The 20,535-nt window shown below is 48.0% G+C and overlaps 1 protein-coding gene across 1 annotated transcript in view; it reads right to left on the reverse strand.

The window, feature by feature from the left end:
- The window catches only part of Prmt8 (protein arginine methyltransferase 8), a 52,990-nt gene extending 34,056 nt beyond the window's left edge, over window positions 1-18,934 (reverse strand). Inside the window, exons 1-2 of the mRNA XM_010611578.3 lie at window positions 18,087-18,934; window positions 10,370-10,555 (exon numbers count right to left, since the gene is read on the reverse strand). Of these exons, the coding sequence (XP_010609880.1) occupies window positions 10,370-10,555; window positions 18,087-18,383 (483 nt within the window). The 5' untranslated portion in view covers window positions 18,384-18,934. The remainder of the gene's footprint in view (window positions 1-10,369; window positions 10,556-18,086) is intronic.
- Window positions 18,935-20,535: the final 1,601 nt, after the last annotated feature.

The raw sequence follows: 20,535 nt of genomic DNA on the forward strand, positions 1-20,535 counted from the left end.
GAGCCCCGCCCAGGCGCCCCGGAGCGCGCGCAGTCAGTTCTGCCCCTGGCCCCACAGCGAGCGGCGCTGACGCTGGTGTAAATTCCTTCCGAGTTTCTTCCGCGTGAAGTTTCTGAGTCCCATTCCCATTATGCCGTGTACCCAGACTTCGCTCTTTTTGGTTTTTCTTGCTGTTGATAAAATGTTCGGTTTTTTATGAATTTACCACAATTTCCTTTTTCACTTTTTAAAAATTTTATTTTTATCAGCACCTATTTGCAGTGCGTAATGATTGCGTTCATTGTGCGGAATCGGCATGTGCACAACACACATCCGAATTATTTTATGATCCTTTTCTTCCCTCTCTCCCTCCCGTCTCTTCAAGAATATTCGGGAATGCTTCCGGCATCCTGCTATCATGACGAGCGTGAGTATCGGGGGATGCCTATTTCTGCTGTGTGTGCTTCCGCACCTTCAACTGAATTTTATGGCTCCTAAGGTAGAAGTCTGTTTAGCTTCCTAAATTGCCATTTTCCCCCCAAATAGTTACTCCATTTAATATCCCCTCAGTACTGAGTTCGCGTTGTTCCATGTCCCAGGGACTCGGACTTACTGTTTCTCTCGGTGGCCATTCAGATGGACGTGGACGAGGGGCTCGGCACAGACGGTGGCCTTCGGAGGCGGTATTAACGTGGCCCTACTTGCGTGTGCGTGCTGGCTCTTCAGATGATCTCTTCTGTGGCATGTGTTCAGTCCTCTCTTACCTTTCCCTTAGCAGTTTGCTTTGTACTTATTGAACTGTAGGAGTTGACACATGCTAGAAACAAGCCCTTTTTGCTAGCTAAACAAAATATATTGAATATTTTCTCCTAACCTGTTTCCTTTTTCTTAATATAGTTTGAATTCGTTTTTAACTTTGGTGTATACCGATTTTTCAGGGTTTCTTTTGTTCACTGATGATCAGTATTTTTTTCCCTGTGGAATCCGCCCCAAGGTCATGGGAGAGCCTCCTTACAGTTACAACTTGCACCTTTGGACCTCCGGGTCACCTCGTGTTTCATGTGTCAGTGCAAGTCAGGAAGTCCATTTTTTGTTGTTGTTGTTGCTGCTGTTATACAAAGAAATAATTCAGGCACTATCTGTTGATATTCAGCCCTCACTGAATTACCTTGACACCTTTGGTACAACCAGTTGACTCCATTTGTGGAAACTGATATACCAATTTTACCCTGATGGGATTGCTTGTAGGTTTATGTTAACTTTGAAATGAAGGACTGAAAGTCTTCCAGCTTATTTCTTATATGATAGAGGAAAGGAAAGAAGGGAATGGAATTAATATGAGAAAATGAAAAAAATGGAAATAAAGTCTTTGTAAATAGAGAGGGGTAGAAGGGAGGGCAGGGGAAGTAGGGAAAATAAGAATCAAAATGCATCATGTAAAGGTAAAGATCTCCGATGATGAATGTCATTATGTTGTATACCTAAAATGTACCAATAAAATTTTTTTTTAAAAAAGATTGTTTTGTTTTGTCCAGGTCCTCTACATTTCCATACAAACTTTAGAATCAGTTTATTCACTCAGAATAATACCTGGGGATATTCATTGGAATTGCATTGAATCTGTCAATAAATTTGAGGAGAACTCACGTTCTAGAAAAATTGAGTTTTACAAGCTAAGAACATGATATAAATTTCTGTTTACTTAGGTCTTCTTTAATTTCTCTCCAAAATGTTTTATAAATTCCCTTCATTAAATTTACTATGCATATGACATTTAAAAATATTATTCCCTGCTGACTTGTATTTTACAATATTGCTCCCTTCACACATTAATGATGATAGAATTTTCTGGGTTTTTTGTAGACTTTTTTATTTTTCTATCTAAAATCTTGTGACTTACAAAGTCAACTTTATTTTTTCTATCTGTATTTTTTTAATTTTTTCTACCTGAATTTTATTTTTATTAGTGCATGTTTGCAGTACATAATGTTTACATTCCTTGTGTGGAGCTGGTACATGTGCATAACACATCTTTTTCTGTTGTTTTTTTTAGTACTGGGGATCAAACTTGGGTCCTTGCGCTTGTGAGGCAGGCAGCAGAACCACTGAGCTGAAACCCCGGCCCTACATAGCACATCTTAATTCCTTTTTTTATCCCTTTTCCTTCCCTTCCCTCCATCTCTCAATCTCCTTCCCATTCGAGAAAGATCTCTCTACTTCTTGTTATCTATATTTTATTTTGCTCTTTATAATTTGGGTGCTCATATAAGAGAAACTGAGGTATGTAAGCTTGTGTGTCTGATCTATTTAACTTAATATCAGGGTCTCAAGGTGCATCCACGTTCCTACAAATGGCTCAAGTGTACCCTTCTTCATGGCAGAGCAGTGCTCCACTGTGTGTAAATACATTCTTTCTCCATTCCTCTGTTGATGAACATCCAGGCTGCTGCTGAGATTTAGCTTGCTAGGAGCACTGTAAAGTAAATCACCATGGCCAGGCCTACCTCGCCTCTTCCCAGGATGAGGCAGGGCCCCGTGTGGAACAAGGAACACACATCTTGTTCACTTCCCTTCCTGGATGAGGCCGGCCCCAGGGGAGGACAACAGGCAACAAGAGGATTTGGAGGAGCAAGACCTGGCCAAGAAGAGGACTGTCTGTCCACCCATTCTCCAGAGAACCACCAAGCATGATGTCCTGCAGACCTTACCTGCTCCCCTGGCTCCCGTTACAGACCAGCCCCTTCCACCTCCTCCTGCACTTCCTCTATCTCTAGCACTGTAAATAAATGCAATGGGTTTTTCCTCCCATCAGGAGGAAGAGCCCCCTCACCCCCCTCTTAGTTCTCTTTGTCTTTTCTTCATCTTCTACCTTTGTTTCTCTGTGGGCCCTTCGGCGATGCGGGCCGTGGCATTAGCTATTGTGAGTGGCGCTGCCATGTACGTGGGTATACAGGTACCACTGTAGCAAGACGTCTTTAACTCTTTGAGAAGAAATACGTAAAGGGGAGCATCTGGGTCAAATGGGATTTCCAGTTTTAGTTTTTTGAGGAGGCTCCATACCAGTCTCCATGGTGCTTGTACTAGTTTACACCCCTCCAACAATGAAGAAAGGCTCCTTCTCCCCTGCACCTCACTGGTAGTTGTTGTTATTTGACTTCTTGATGACAGCCACTCTTTCTGGAGTGGATGGAATCTCAGTGCTGTTTTAATTTGCATTTCTCTAATGGCCATGATGCTGAGCATTTCTTCATGTATTTATCGGCCACTTGTACTTTCTCTGTGAAGCATCTATTCATTTCACTTGCCCATTTCTGATTGGGTCTTTTACTTTGGGGCATCTAATTTTTTTGAGTTCTTTGCAGATATTAGTCCTCTGAGGAATAGCTGGCAAAATTTTCTCTTTCTCATTGTATAGACTGTCTTTTGGCTCTGCTTCCTTTGCTTTTTAATTTGATGAGATCCCATTTGTTGATTTTTGGCATTATTTCCTGTGCAACCAGGGTTCTGCTCAGAAAGTCCTTGTCTATGCCTAGGACATCAAGAGTTTTACCTATTTTATCTTCCAGAAGCTTAAGTGTTCCTGGTTTGACATTTAGTTCTTTGATCCATTTTTATTTTAATTTAGTGACAGATATGGGTCTAGATTGAATCTTTTGCAGTGGATAGCCAGTTTTCCCAGTCCTATTTATTCAAGAGGCTGTATGTTTTTGGCCCATTTGTCAAAGATCACATAGTAAATGTGTTTGGAGTTATTTCTGCTTCTTTGATTCTGTTCCATTGATCTTCATGTCTGCTTTTGTACTAGTACCATGCTGTTTTTATCACTGTAGCTTTGTAATATAACTTCAAATCCAGGATTGCAATGCCTCCCTCTTTACTCTTATTACTCAGGATTGTTTTTTGCTATTCTGGGTCTCTTTTTCTTCTGTATGACTTTTAGGATTGCTTTCTCTAGTTATGTGAGGATCGCTATTGGTATTTTGATTGGGATTGTCAGGATTGTGTTAAATCTGTGTGGCATTTGGACAGCATTTGATTTTGCCTATCAAGAAACAGGGGCTATCTTTCCATTTTCTGACACCTTCTTTGATTTTCTAAGTGTATTTTTAATTTTTTTTTTCTTTTGTGTTTTGTTCTTTCCTCTTGTCTTAATGCACTGGGAAGGACTGCTAGCAAAATGTAGAACAGGATTGCTGAAGATAGACATCCTTCCTTTGTTCCAATGCCTGACATGTCCCCATTAAGTATAATTTTAGCAGCAGGCTTTCCGTAAATGTCTTTTATCAGGCTGAAGAAGATTCCTTCTATTTTTAACTGAGAGCTTTTGTCATGCATTGGTATTTAATTTTGCCACATATGATTTCTACATTTATTGAGATCATATATAGCTTTTCTCCTTTATTCTGTTAATGTGTTGGGCCCACCTGATTCATTTTCTGGTTGAGCTAGCACTTCACTGTGCAGTGTTATCCTTTTAAAATATTCTTTGGTTTTAGTTGACAGTGTTTTGTTGCAGTTATTGGTATAAGGGACATTCTTACACTCTCTGGTAAAGAAAGTCACTTGGGCTCGGATCATAACTTGTTCTCCCCTTAGTGCATTTGTTTCGGAAAGTTTTTGACATTGGTATTTTCTCCTATCAGTATTTGATTCAGTAGTAAAGCCATATATCCTAGTGTATGCTTCTTTTTGGTGGAAGTTATTAATTCAATTTATTTAATTGGTAAAAGGCTATTTTAGCTTTCTATGTCTATCTTGAAAATCTGTTTTCCCAATGAATTTGTCCATTTCATCTAACATGTCAAATTTATGAGCCATAACTTCCTCTCATTTCCCGCTGAAGAGCTGCATAATCTCTCACTGTTATCTCCATCCATGACATTTTAAAGAAATGCTGATTCTTCATTCAAGACTGAGATTTGATAAGGCTAAGAGTACAAATTAAGAAGAGGTACTTGATCATTCCTTTGTGGTGGCAAAACTTTTTTTTTCATTTTTGATATAATCTGTGTATTCTCTGATATTTTTCACTCTATGTGAGTTCTATTCAGTTAATCTTTTTTGAAAATTAACTTTTGACATTGTGTTTATCTGTTGTTTGATTCCTCTTTCATTCATGTTGGCTCCCAGGTTTATTCAATTTCTTGAGTCTGACCTGTCCTTTCTGTAGACTGAAGAAGCTTTATCATTGATTGTATAGCTTTCTTTTTTTCTAATATCAGCATCCAAAGCTATGAATTTCCCTCTAAAGATTACTTTAGCTGCAGCACATAAAAATACATGTTATGTTTTATCATCATCTATTTTAAAACGTTTTCTCTTGCATTTTATTCCCTGGATTATGAAGAGTGCTGCCTAATTCCCATTATTTAGTGCTTTTCTTGATAACACTGCTTTTTGGCTTCCAATTTCATTCATTCTGACCAGGACAGACAAAGCCTACTCTTCGTGATCTCATCCTTTGAAGTTGACCGAGATTTGCTCTGTGACTGATCCACAAACCCCCAGTGAAAGCTTCCACATATCCTCTGTACTTCAAGGTTGCCATGCAACCTATTGGGTCAAGCTGCTCGTACTGTTTAAATTCTCCAGTCTTTATTGATTTTGTTGTGTGTTTGCTGTCAGCCACCAGGAGGACAGTGTTAAAGATGCTTGCCTGTGATTGGAAATTTCTCTTTTGCCCCCTTTACCTCTGCGGGCCTTGCTTCATTCTCATGTTCTGAAGCTCTGCACACCTGCGTGTCTCCCAGGCCAAACAACGCAGCCCAGAGCTCACTTTCTCTCAGTCAAGGTGGATCACAGGGCAGATTCCGGTAAGATACTAAGGGTGGAAAGGAAGCAGTAACCCTTCTGAAGCCAAGCTGCTCCTTCCTCTTCTGCCCCAGGGTTGGTATCTTTTGTGTCAGCAGAAGTCAAATACAGCAGGGGTTTGACCATGTTCACTTCCAGCTTTAGAAACTTTCAGAGGGAGCTCAAGCCTCTCTTCCCCAGGAGACCTTGGAGACCCAACAGCACACACTGCAGATGGGATCCCTGGGCCTGGCACAGAGCACAGTGCATGAAAGTGCTCAGCAAACAGGAAGACAGTCTATGCAGGGTGCAACTTGGCACATGGGTGCTGGAGTGAGGATCCCTGCAGTCGAGTCACACGTCCAGGGACCTCATTTATCTTCTGTGCCTCAGTTTCTTCACCTGGACAATGCAGTCATAACAGCACCTACTTCATATGGTTATTGATGATTTTAAATGCTCTACATTTCTCAAAAGTGTCAGCTCTGGATCTTTCTGATAACTACAACTCTTTTCTTTGTCCATGCAAGAAAGTGCTCTGGAGTAAGAAGGACCCTTGACTTACAACCTCAATTCATTTCCAAGGGCCGGTTGTAAGTCAAGTTGATCAACTGAAGGCTCAGGCTCTTCTATACAGCCTTCAAAGTCCCCTTTCTGTGTACAGGAAGATCTCAGTGTCCTTAGAGAGACACTGGCCCAGGATTTCTCAGTTAACCCCACACAGGAAAGAATGCTGTCATGTTCCTTCCAGAGCTCTTCAAGGGCTAAATCTGTATCTGAGACCATCTGGAAGCATGAGCAGCCAGTATTTGGGTTGTAAATCAAGACTTTGTTCGTAAGTTAAAAACTAAAATTCTGGTTGTAACCCAAGTTGTTCATGTCAGGCCAGTTGTACATTGAGGGTGCACTGTGAGGATAAAAGTGTCAGAGATGTCCCATCACAGCCAGAATTAAAGGTTCTAGCTGCCTCTCTCGGCTGGGCGAATACCTCTGGAGATACTGCTGCTGCTAATCAGGAGCACCCCACTTGCCCTACCCTAACTAGCTGATTTCTGCCACTTCCTTGGCCCCTGTAAATGTTGGGAGGATACGGTGGTGACTGCAAGGCATCCCCTACCTACTCTGTGCAAAGCAAAGTTCTCTTCCCTCCTGCGCCACACTTCAGCCATTCCCATAGTCCAGAGGTTACGAGACACTGCAGGTGAGAAGGTGCCAACCTATTGAAAACAGTCCCAGCTCCTGCTGGGATGACTTTGCCTCCCAGTTTTCCAACCCACTGAACTCAGGACAGTTCATCCATTAATTGCTGGGAAGAGTCCCCGGAGATGCTGTTTCAATAGAACCTGCAGCAAGATTGTCAAAAGGAGGGAGCTGGCCAGCCACAGGGAGGGTGCCCAGGCTGAGCGCTGGGAGCACAGCCACACTGGCTGGGACTCTGCTCCAGGCAAGCCTTCAAGGGCAGTGTCAACACCCAGAGTGGCTAAGAAGCGGAGCTGAGCTCTGGGAGGTAATGGAGCTGTCCTTGATCTGGAGGTGAAAGCCCCAGGACGCACACCTCTGCCACCTCTGCTCCAGTTCTGGATTTCATTCTCTTCATAGAGGTCTGGGTTGGGAAGGCCACTGACTTCCTCTCACTGGGCTCTGACCTCCAGAGGCTAGGTGCAGACCGTTTCAGAAGGGGCTGGCGGATGGGACAAGCAGAATTGTCCAGTATTGCAGCAGGGTGTGGTGGCACACGCCTGTAATCCCAGCACTCAGGAGGCTGAGGCAGGAGGATTGCTGTGGGTTTGAGACCAGCCTGGGCTACAGAGTGAATTCTAGGTCAGTCTCAGCTACATAGTGAGACCCTGTCTCAAAAAAAAAGTGCCCAGTATTGCCTTGTGGGCATCCATTGTTTGTATATAGACTACTCCAGCCATTCCATCATCCCATGTTTGCACAACACACCCTGAGCACTGTTAATCACCAGCTGGTAGTGCTGCCCCATCACCCCTAGGAGAGGATGGCCAAGAGGCCACTTTCCCTGGATGGGAAAATCAAGCCCTATGTAGACCGTGGAGGGAAGGCTTTGCTGCCAGCTGTCTAGCACAATCAGATCCCTGATGCTTGATATCAGGACATGAGAGAACCCTTGCTCTACACAGATCCATGTCATCCATGTGCCCCCACCCTTTCATGCCAGATGATCCTGGAGACTGAAAACAGAGTGGAGGGGTGTCTTAGGGGAGACGGAAGGCTGCTTAGCCATCCCTGTATCAAAGGACCCATGCATTTCCCTAGCAGCAGGCTACAGAATGGCCTAGAGCAGCAGCAGAAGGGATTTAAATTAGATGCACAGAAGTACTTCCCATTCGGAAGGTTCTAATTTTCTCAGGACACCATGATCTGCCCATCCTTTAGTGTGCTGTTCCATTTGCACTATGTTTATATATCTTTATGCTCAAGTTTTATTTTCTTGCAAAACTGAGGGAACCTGGCCTGGTAATTGATGACCCTTGGTGTCCACACACGCTTCTGGTGTCCTGTGCTGACCAGGTGTCCCCTGAGAGGCTGGATTAGCAGCCATATCAACATACTTTTGCAAAGCAGATAGCATGCCAAGCACTGGGTCCCAGGCTGGAACTCCAAAACTTGAAGAAATTCAGAGATTAAAATAGCCCAGGAAAACATATTCAGGGGCAGGATTCAGAGGGAGGCTTATGAGGTGCATGTCATAGTTGGTTCTTTCCAATGGGGGATTTCAGGAGCCCTTAGGGGAGATGTTTGGGGTCCCAAATCTCTCTTCCAGGAATCTGCCTGGAAGTGGGTTCCTTGAGCAACAAGCCATTTAGAACTTCTCCCATGGACATGTCCTTGAAGTAGGAATAGGGTCGTGAGGATAGAAAGCTTTTGAAAGAATGCCTTCTCCCTCCCAGAGCCTCACACAGGCCTAGGGTAGGTCCTCATGCACCCCCATCCTCACCTCAAGAGGTTGCAGAATGAAGCAAGGTGCACATGATATCAGCTACCCTCCTGGGAGAGGGCCTTGTAACTGAGCTCTGTCCCCTGCCCCAGGCCCTGCAGGTCCCAGCGAGTGCTTAGATACGGAGGGTGGTGCCCAAGGTAGGCTCACCAAAGTTTGAGCTTTCCTGGAGCAGATGAGGCTGAACTCTATTCCAGAAGCAACTGAGGGCTCCTCCACCCTCTACCTCCAAATGGGGCTATAGAAACAAATGATTCCATGAGGCTGGGCTAGGAAGGGAGGAAGGAAGGTTATTTTCAAGGCTCTGTTGCATGGTGCTTAGGAATAAAGTCCTTGGGGCCAAAATGTGAATTTAAAGTTTTAGTTCTGTGCTCACTAGCTAAGCTCTGTGCAAAGAAATATCACAAATAATGAGGAGTCATCTGAGTGTTGAGAACCCAAACTCTCTGTAAAATGGGACAAACAATAATGCTAACTTGAAGTGCTAACATGAAGAACAAATGAGTCAATAGTACATAATGTTTGCAACAACAGCCAGCATTCGGTATGTACTCTACTTAACAAATGAAGGCTACTGTTATCAAAATACCCTGCCAGGAATGCAGTGCCACACTGGAAGCAGGCAAAGCTTACTGCGGTGTCTAAATGGAAGAGAGCATGGAGACTTGTCTTGAAAATGCTGTTACACAGCAAGCAAATGTTTTCCTTTTTCAATGTTTTCTTCATATAGTAAGGGGATCACAGAAATATTTTCTCTATAGGTGAATAGGATTAAATGACATGATACATATAATGCGCTCCTGGCACTTGGTGAATAGTAAGTGTTAGTTGTTTGGGTGGCTTGGGAGCATGATGGAGAGGATAATGGGGTGCAGGGTGTGGGTGCCATATGTCCCCTCTAGCTGAGCAGCCTCTCGTCAGGAGGCTCCGTTCCGTTCCATGCCTAGCATACATGTTCCAGGCATTTAGACCTAAGAACTTCTGGAGACTTAACCAGGGTGTCAGCCTGGGGCCAGGTTAAGGGATCGATCCTCCTGCTTCTCTGATCCTGGAGGTTCTCACTGGCCTATGGAGAGACATCATGACCTCCAAGAGGGTCCTTTCAGCCCCAGAACTCGGGGTGCAAGCACTTGAGACCTGTGCAAGGGCCAGCACCATTCAGTCCTCACTGGATATCCTTGGCTTGTTGCTGGGGACAGACATGGGACTGTAAGGTAAAACAAGTAATACCCACATGCCTGTGCTCCCCTTCCGGGGGCAGAACACATGGATACACACTTGACCTGCTCAGCCCTCACCCTGCCAGAAGGGCACACAGGACAGAGGGGGCCAGAAGCCCAGGACACTGGGAGAATCCACTTTACCATGGGACAGTGTGCCATACATCTGAATATACAATGTTGAATATACTCTGTTGCCTCTGTTTTGTTCAGTACTAGGGATTGAACCCAGGTCCTTCGTACTGAGCTGCATCCCTAGTCTTTTTTAATTTTTCTTTTGAGACAAGGTTTCACCAAGTTGTCCAGGCTGGAACTTTCGATCCTCCTGCTTTAGCCTGCCAGAGTGTGAGGATTACAGACATGCACCACCACACCCAGCTTCTGTGTGCGCCATTTGTCCCACCCACTGGTGTTTTACCTCATGGATCCCAAAGTGAGCGTAGGAGTCAAAGTAATAATCTCTCGACGTCATCTCCTCTGGGTTCAGCAGCTTGGACATCTTGCCCCGGCCGGGGCAGCTGGGTTGAGTAGACACATGATGGACACATTGCACAGGCTTGGGTGGGACGACAGGCTGAGGGGTCTGGGAGGGGGCGCTGCTCACCTGCAGGGGGCAAAAGGGCCTGGGATCAGCAGAGCAGGAGGCCCCAGCCTCCAGGGTCTCTCTCCCCTCCCTCTCACCACCCCCCAACCCAGCCAGCCACAGCAGCAGCCCTCCGAGGGGTCAGCGACTTTGCCCAACTTCCTGGCAGTCAGACTGATGGCTAAGAATGGCAGGGAGGTGCCCTGCTGCTGATGAGCCAACCAGACCAGACTGAGCCTAGGGGCTCTTAGGAGCTGGGTGACCCCCGCTGATCTAGGCCTCAGTTTCCATAGCTGTTAAATGGGGGAAGACAGCATTTTCCTGTAGAGAGAAATGGAAAACCCTCAACAAAAAGATGTGCAGCACAAGCAGTGGCTAAGAGTGCAGACTCCAGAAGGGCTCTTCTGGGCCTTGAGGCTGCTGTGGTCTTGGGTGTGGTTCTTCCCTTGAGGGCTCGCATGTGGGAGACAGCAGGATATTAGGGGGCAAGCCCACTCTCGACACTCTTTAATACTTCCTAGCCCAGCTCCCTGCTGCTTCTGCCCATCACTGTCTGGGGCCCACATCCTGCAGGCTGAGCGGAGAGAGAAGACACAGCTGGGGAGCTCCTCGAGGTTGGAGGGAAGCTCAGACAAGACTGCAGAGCACTTCCTCTCCCTGGCCTCCAAGAGACCCAGTAGGCAAGGCTCAACACCAACCCCATGCAGTTCAGAGGCAGTGCACTTGCCTGGCAAGCAAAAGTCCCTGAGTTAGATCCCATCAAGAGAGGGAGAGGGAATGGGACGGGGGAGAGAGACAGAGACAGAGAGACTGAGAGACAGAGACAGGCAGAGAGAAACAGAGAGAGAGAGAGAGAAAGCCAGGCTTATTCAGGAGCTGAGAATCAGGGCTCCAGGATCCTACCCTGGCTCTTATAAAGTTAAAAGCAGATATTGAGAGTGGATAACAGTGACCACTGAGGGCTCAAATGCCAGGACCTGTGGCCTGGCTCTGAGACACAGCTCCACTGCTCACCAGCTATGTGACTTGGGGAAGTCACTTGTCACCACCATGCCTCATTTTCCTCCTCTGTAAATTAGCATAATAAAAGCTGCCTGGGAGAATCGTCAAGAGATTTGGATGAACTTATCAGCGTAGAAACTTTAGAACTCTGCCTGGCACATAGTAAGCGTTTCATTGGACTTGCTATTATTATTACTATTGTTCTAATCACACAAACCACACCCCTGCTCTGTATCTCAATTTTCTTACCCGTGAGCTGGGTCAGGTCAGACTTACTACAAAGACAATGGGACCCTAGGACAGAGCAGATAGAGAAATCCAATGGTTCCAACCCTTCCTGCATGCCAGGGCACAGCCCCCAAGGGCCCAGTGTTTCGGGGAGGGGCAAGTGGGGTGTGATGGTCCCGCCTCCCTGGTGTATGTAGGTTACCACCTCTGGGAAATGAGCAGACTTCCTACTTCTGCAGATCAGACTTCAGGTTGGCAAGCACTGGGCTGGCTGGCAGAGGCGAGCAGGGCTGCCTCATTAGAATGCAGCAGGTGTGCCCACCTCGGCTCTGGGATGCTGGTCACGGTCTCTGAGAGGCTAAAAATAGACTGTGTCAATTGCACACTCCCGTGCGGGCTGCAGAGTCACCTCTAGCGCTGAAGAAGGCTCTGTGTATGCAGCTGACCCCAATACTGACTATTAAATACATTAGGAGGGAAAATCTCTGAGCTGGTCCAGGCACTGTGCGTGGTCAGTCACAGGGCCACAGCACCCCGAGCTATCATTCAACTCTGACTCCTACGTCCCCTTCCCATGAGGCTCCTGGGTCACTTTGCCCTGTAGCCAATTTACAAAGTGTCTACTATGTGCCACCCTTGGTAGAAGACTAAAAGATGAATGGATTTGGAGTGGGGGCACTGACTTCAGGAGCCACAGGTCATGGACAAAGAGGTGACTGTGGGCCAGTCCTTTCTGGCCAACGCTGCTGGCCTCCATCAGCCTCTGGCAGAGCGAATCGTATTCTACCCATGGGCTGAAGAGGAAGTCGCATCCTCTTCCAAAAGGCTGCAAGGAGGTGAAAAATAGCAGCGGCCTCTGATCCAGGGCATTCAGCCACCTGAGGCACTGCTTTCAATTCCACCAGCACCTACGGAGCACCTGCCAGAGCAGGGGCAGTGGGAAGAGACATGTGGGAGCCACGCCCTCTGAGGGCTGCTTTCTAGACCCTAACCCTAAGGGCTCCACTGGAAGCTGGAATAAGGTGTGTTCTACAAGAGAAGTTCAAGAGACTTGTCAGGGGATAGGAAAGAGAAATTTACTTCAGCTTGGAGTCAGGAAGTCCTGGGATAACTGGCAGCAGGGTAAGGTGGGGAGACTGTAGAATGGCTTTTGGAATCGGGAGATGCTGGGACGGAATTCGAAGAGGAAGAGCTGATTTCAGCAAAAAGGTGAGAAGCAGTGGGAAAGTGTTAGCTTGCTGGGGAGCAGCATGGCTGTGGTGGTGGAGGATGGAGGATCGGGTTGAAAGGAAGCTGTGGTCAGGCTAAGAGGTGGTGATTAAATGCCCACCCAGTAGGGAGCTGTCGGCATCTGTAACCAGGGAGTTCTGTGCCTGAGCGCTGCCCTTGGAAGATGAACACTGCAGCTTTGTGCAGGTGAGGGCAAGGAAGGAGAGCAGAGGTGCTGGGGTTAGGGAGGCCAGGAGTGGTCTGAGGAGGCTATTTTCAAAGTCCAGTCAAAAAATAATGAGAATGAGAGCTACTGGGGTATTGGAAGGGCTGCCTGCCAGAGAAGTGCAGGAATAGAATTTATAGGAGTTGGCAGCTGACAGAATATGGGGGAAGAGAGAAGCTGGAATCAAAGATGACTTCCACATTTCAAGCCTGGGTGAGTAGGAATATAGTGGTGACATTAACAGAAATAAGCAAGTCAGCAGGAAGAGCAGGTTGGGGTGGGGGAAATAATGAATTCAATTTGGACATGTGGAGTTTGAAATGTCATTGAGTCTTATAAGAAAAGGTGTCTAGCAAGCAAATATTAAAGCAGTTCCAGTCAATAAATACCATAAAAAAATAGAAAGGCAAATGACAAATGGAGAAGTATCTCCTGACACACACAGCAGACAAAAGTTAATGTCTGTCACAGGGAGGGAGCCTTTACAAATCAAGAAGAAAGAGACGAGCCCTCACTTAATGTGGACCAAGAGTAAATGCAAAAGGAAAATTAGCATGCAATGAAAACGCTTAACCCCACTAGAAGCCAGGTAAATTCAAAATAAAAAACTTATTTCCTCCTCCCAAACTACAGTACAAACCTCTGTATTTGTAAGGTTTTCAGAAAAACAGGTGCTTGTATAAGCTTCCTGTGGAAATGTAAATAGGTCAAAAGTTTTTGAAGGGAGCCTGATAAGATGCCTTAAAAGTGTTAAAAGCACAAATGATTTAACCCATGATTGTGATTTTTAATTTATCACGGGAGAGAACTGTAGACATCGTAAATAAGTAGTGCAAGCGTCCATGATGGTGCTGCTCATCACCGGAAAAGCGAGAGTCAGCTTCGGTGTTCCAGAAACCAAAATGATCCAAACAGCGGTGACCCATCCGTACCGAAGAATGCTACGCAGCCATCAAAGAGACTATGCAAAGAGCCTTCAATAACACAAACATACAAGTGCAGTGAAGTGTTGGCTGAAGGGCACAAGCAGGTCAAAAATGCACAGTGTGACTGTGCTGTGAAAATGAGGGCCTGTCCGTGCACCACTGCAGCAGGCATTCAGTGGGCGCAGAGGAATGCCCGGTGGCCAGAGGCCAGTGACCCCATGCATCCCTGAAGACTGCACACAAGGAGACCAGGAAGGCACCAGAATTGGCAGTGACTGCCATAGGACATGGGGTCATCAAGAGTTAATTCTTCCCTGTTTGTGTTGGTTTGGATTTTCTACAATATATGCCACTAACACACACCATTTTTGTTAATAGCGAAAAATAATAATATTGAAAAGCAAAGGAAACGTAGCCCCAGACCTCTGGAGAGAAATGGAGGCTGGTGCTCTGATTGGAAGCCACATGCAGGGACAAGGGATGGATGGCAAGGGCTCCCGAGTAACAGGCCCAGGGTGGCCGCGGCTGCCAAAGCCCGAGCATCCCTTCCTGGACACTTCGCCCCTGCTCCCAGCCCTGCAGGATAGGACTGGGTGCTGCCATCCCGCAGCCCTGGCCACACCTGCCTTCTGTACATCACCTCCACCCTGGCCCTACCCAGGTGCCGGTGGCCCAGCTCAGGGGAAGGGCCCTGCCTCACTTTCCTCTCCCCTCCTCCCATGAGGGCTCAGATGCAAGCCTCCTCTTGCAGTCTGTGTCCTGGTCTGTGGAGAGTCACTGCCCGTTGTCAGGATTTTTTGACTTTGTGTTCTACTCTCAGTGCTGCCTACTACCGGGACTCTTCAAACAGGACCCATCCTCGGGCTGGCCTTTCTGAGGCCTCTTCAGCACAGTTTCCTCCTAGTCTTCCCATCCCATTGGGGCACAGGCCCAGGCCCCACTGGACACCGAGGCCAGAGAAAGGCACAGAGACCAGGAGGAAGGGGTTGGGGGTGGAGGCATTGAGTTGGTCCTCATGGGACAGACAGGGTTTCGCCAGGCAGGGTGGGGGATCCGGAAGAGCATCTGGACACCACCCACCTCCTCCTGAAAGGGATGAGGATGAGGAGGCCCCACACCAGATGAGACCCCAGTGCTATCGGCTATAAACATCTCGTGAAATCTTCATACTAGCTCTACAAGGTGCTGAAAATTCCAGCTGAGAAAACTAAAGCTTAAAAACACTTTAGTCATTTGCCAGAGCCCAGAGCTAGCAAGTAACAGAGCCAGGATGTAAACCAATATCTGTTTGACGACAAAGCCTGCGCTCTTAGCACTGATGCTACAGACAACTCAGTTCTGACCAACCAGGCTTAAGTAAGCCTCTGCCAGGAGCCAGGCTATGCTCAGAAACAGTAGCAAGGTGGGCCTGGGCCCAGGGCAGGGAGAGGCTGTGGTCAGGACTGACCAGAAGAAACTGCTCCAGCGGAGACAGGCACAGGCAGGCAGGCAGGCAGGCCCAAGGAGGCTGAGCATAAGAGGGGGCAGACATAGGCCCCAGGCCACGATGGAGAATCTGAGACCACACAAGGAAAGGGTCACAGGAGGGAGCTGGAGGTGGAGCTGGAGCTGCAAGCTTCTGAGGCAGCAGAAGAGGTGTCCTGGGGGAGGGGAGAAAGAGACTTCGAGGAAGAACAGCGAAGGGGTGGTGGGCACAGGAAGCGGGGGCTGCAGAGGGTAGGGAGGAGCTGGCTTTCTACACCAAGCAGCTGGCGCGAACCCAAGCCCTTTGGATATAAATGGCTCCAACTGGCACCAGCCCAAGCCTTAAAACATTTTCCCGAGAACAAGAGGCTCCACCAGAGGAGCCAAATCCTGCTCTGTTCTCTAAATGTCAAGAGAGTTTTTCCTAACCTGAATTGCTGCTGTCTGGCTCAGAGAACCTGCAGGGGGAAAAAAGGGCTTCCATGGGTGGGACTCAGGGACTGCTCTGCCAGGACCGTCCCTTGTCTCCCCAGCTGCCTTGACCTCCCCACCTCACGCACCCTCATACCAAGCCCAACACCAGCGCCCCTGGCACCACCCACCTCGTTGCTCCGAGTTCACTGCTGAGGCAGTGCAAGCTGCGACCCTGCATGGATGGCTGCATGCAGAGCTGGCTCCTCTGGCACCGTCTTCAGATGGGACAGTTTTCCAGTGGGGACCATTCCAGCTGGGGAAGGTCAGGGGGCTCTGCTGGGCATCAGCCTCTCCTGTGGCTTCCATCACACCTCCCAGATGGGGCTTGTTCACCCACCCTGGCCACAGATGGCCAAGTCCCACCCTCCTCTCTGGCACCGTGTCTCCTGTCACCTTAGAGGGGGACAGTCCCCACAAAGCCAGTGTGAAGTGCCCCCCCCACGAAGGATGCAGCCCTAGCTCATGGCCACTTACTGTGGGGCCCAGAACCCCAGAGTCTTGGGCAAGGCACTGAGGTGTCCAGACGCTACAGGTTTTATAAGTCACTGTCTTGCAATGGGTGTCCAGAGCCCTCCACTTGCTTCCATGTCATCACCCACTGCCATCCTCATGGCCCTACTGAGGCAGGCTTCTCAGCCACAGAAGCTCTCTAGACCCTGCTCCGTCCCCAAGCGGAGGGGCCACAGCCTGATGCTATCATCCCCTGGCCTCCCTGGCAGAGAAATTCTTGCAGTCCTGTGGCCTTGGAGCCCAAGCCCCTCGAGGCTGCACTTCCCAGAAGGCCCCTCTCTTGGTCCTGCCACCTGGCAAACTCACACCCACCCTCCCTGCGCACGGTGCTGCCAGGGAAGGCTCAAAGGGTCTGGTCCTCCAAGTGTGCTGCCCGGACTGGGCTGACAGCCTCAGCATTCTAGGGCAGGCAGAGCTGGCCACCTATCCTCAGCCAGCCTCCCAGGGCAAGAGCCCGCGTCCTGCTGCCGCCACAGACTGGGCGTCTGGAGCAGCGTGCTGGGCAGTTAGCTGGGGGCGCTTCTCTGTAACAGTCTTCAGCCTTCAGTTTGCCTAAATGACTTGTGACTCTCCAGGAAGGAACGGGAATGTCTGAGCCCCTAAATGGATGGTGTGGCACTCTTCCTTCCGGGCGATCCAACAACATGTCTAGAGACAAAATGTTCTGAAAGAAGCCGTCTGGATGCTGACTTGGAGCAGAGTTTTGGTATCTGATCTGTGTCAACCACCATGGGGCAGACTCAGGCCCTCCCAGATCCAGGGGCCAGGCCCTGTGGGGTGAAAACCAAAATCTGCACACAGCAAGCTCACAGTTGAAGCCCACAGACACTGGTCCTGTGGCCACCTGCCCTCTCCATCCCCTCTGACATCAACAGGACACATGCAGCCACAGCTCTGTGGAGTCAGCTAGGCATCTCCACCACAGAAAAGAGGAGCAGGGACTGGCGGGCTCCACCGCCTTCAGGTTTGGCGACCTTGGCTACCCCTGACATTGTTCATTACTGGGGTTCTGGAGGCTGGACTCAGGGCTCCTGGTGCACAGCGGTGCATGGTGTCCTGGTGCCTGCCTCCGGCTGTGTGTGGTGCAGCAGCAGAGCCTGCCTCAGACCAAAATGGCACTTTCCTCTCCCCATAGCACTCCCTCTTCTCCTCCACAGGAACTGCTGGGAAAGTCTCTTGGATTTTCTCGGTCTGACCTATTTTTTAAATAAACTGGGGCTGTTTTCCACTATTAGTCACTTTTCTCCCAAACCTCCACATATTAAATTCCCTTCTTATATCCTCAGATATTTGGGCTGCAAGAGATGTCAGGTTAATTGGATGCTTGGCTCCTGGCTCTTCCTCTTTAATGGGCTTCAAAACAGACTTCCCCGGGCACCCCTCCTTTTCCTCCCTCTTCCCCCTCAAGAGAACAGGGTCCTCTTTTTTTCTTCAACTGGAAGGAGCTTGGCTCCTACCTTGCTCCCCCTCACGGGCCAATGTACAGAAAGACAGTTTCTGCTGATACCCTTACCTGGCCGGGTGAGGCCATGTGTGAGCTCCAGAGCAGGGTCCCCTCATCCCGTGGGGTCAGTCCCAGGTCTGGGGACAGCAGCAGAGAGGTTGCTCCTGCTCCCCTCCCCGCTGCACATGCAGAGCCCCTGTGGCTTTGCTCTTGGGTCTCTTCTCTCCTGTTCACATCAATATGCAAGAGCTTCGGACCCAGGCTCAGCTTCCCTTTCTGTCCAACGCCAATGGTCGTGTGTCCTCCTCTGGCACAGGGCTGCTGTGGAACACTGAGATCTAGCTCTGAAGTGCAAAGTGGGAGCATGCAGGGTTAACTGTCCCCATGTGGCTCCACACAGTGATGCCCTTTGGGCTCTTCAGTGGCACCAGACACCAGGCCTTGGCTGCCCTTAGCTCCGTTCTGAGGCCTGATCCTGGCTCGACCCTCTCCATGCTTCCACTCCACCCTGAAGCTTTGTCCTCTTCTTCCCAGCTCTCTGAGTAGGAACGGCCACCTCTGATTTCTTTCGGAAGAGCCATCATTGGCAATCGGTCGTGTTCTCCGGCCCCTTCACCCAGGTCACCTGCCCTTCTTCTGACCCCCGTAGCACCTGTAGGTATAAAGCTGTTCGTTACCGTGTTCAGTTTTGTGGGTAAAAGACTCCAGGCAATTGTATGGTTCATGCGGGCAGCAAGAGTGAATTCCTTCTGACTTGTAAGGATATCTTAAATGTCTGTTTCTCCTCAATACATGGCACCAAGCCAGGAACTCAGTAAAGATGTGTTGATTACAGTATCCTTACCCTTCGCCTGGCTCCTCACTGCCCTTCATAAATATATTATGAAAGAAGAGTGAAGAAGGCGCCTTCCCATAGTGCAGTCAGAACTTCCAGTGAGAGGGTAAAGAAGTGGCAGGGAGAAGGTGAAGCTGAGGGAATAATCATCAGAATCCCAGGAACTCTCAGGCACCCTTTGGAGGCTTTGGCAGTACTCCAAATGCCCTTACCAAGAAGCATCTTCTCCTTGCGATTTCCAGAAGAAAATGTCTTGCAAATACAGGCTGTGTGCGAAGACTCCTAATTCAGCCACGTGGACCACAAGCAGCTTCTGCAGACTCAAGTGTGTGCGATGGACGTTCTCCCGAGAGGGAGGCCTTGCTGCAGCACAGAAACCATGGCTCAGAGCAGCTGCCTGACTGGTCCAGGTACCCTGCAGCACAGCCTGCAAGGACCAGGAGCTGAGTCCTCTGTCCCCACAGAATTGGGTATTTACACTGATGGCCGAAGGGGAAGAAAGCAGCTACCAACCATGCTACAAGACAGAAAGAAAATCATGAGCGGTTGGCCAAGATTATAGCCTCACCAACTCATTCTAGATTCCCATGAAGCTTCTGTGGATTCCCCCAATGCATTCACCTAATTCTAGCAAAACGCATTACTTCAAATAAATATGTTTATACCCAGGTTCATAGGAGAATTGACTCTTTTAATCAGAGATTCTGATGCAAATATTCACTGAAAAAATGTTGCATTCCAGCTAAAAAAAAATAATGTCAGCCACTGGGTAATATCCAGGTCTATTCCAAATTAACCAATACAGATTCCAGGATTCTGACTGGCTTAAAGTACTCCGAAGCAGTTCCAATAGTTGTTAAAAAGCCATAAAAAAAACATAAGAAATAGCAATTCTCAAGGCCTTGTGCACTGGGCATCAAAAAGCTGTGATCCCTGAGAGACAACAAATCAGTGAGCCTGTGATTTTCCCTGCTTGTGCCTGGAGGCACAAAGTGGTAACCCAGGCAGAGCCAGTGATCTGTGTTCGTGGAAGAGGCAGAAGTGGGGATCTGGGGGCAACCTGACAGCCAGACTTGGCCCAGTCCTGGGGCACAGAATACTGTTCAGAGAGAAGCCTTTGGAGTTCTGTGGGCCCCAGGTCTTCAGTGAAAACTAATCAAGTATGTATATGGATAATTCCCTGAGGCCAGGAAAAGAGTCCTGAAAGGATAGTGACCCACAGTGCTCAGAGGCCCGCAGTGGTCTTGTTGCCCAAAGTGAAAAAATTATGAATGAAAAAAACCCTCATAATTGATAGATACACAGAAGAGGTATTTTATTGTTTTTAATTTTCCCCTCAATAGTGGGAAATCACTCCAAGACTAAAGTAGTTTAAAAGCAAGACCCCCAAAAGATTAAGCTGTACAAGTCATTTAACTGCACCCCAGACAAATCTTAGAAATACAAAGCACATAAAAGCTTCCAGGACCCAACGAGGTAAGATTCACAATGTCTGGCATCCAGTTGAAAATTGCCAGGCTGTCAAGGAAAGAGGTATCACAGTACCTATAATGAGAACTAAAACCAAACATAAATGTGGCCCTATAATAGTGCCTGAAGGTAGATTATAAGATCAGTGTATGTATGTGATCAAAAAAGAAGATAAAGTTATCAAAGAACAGTGACTTGAAACAAATAGAATGA

Source organism: Fukomys damarensis, unplaced genomic scaffold, assembly GCF_012274545.1.
Source record: "Fukomys damarensis isolate Sample0158 unplaced genomic scaffold, DMR_v1.0_HiC HiC_scaffold_19, whole genome shotgun sequence".
Taxonomy (NCBI): domain Eukaryota; kingdom Metazoa; phylum Chordata; class Mammalia; order Rodentia; family Bathyergidae; genus Fukomys; species Fukomys damarensis.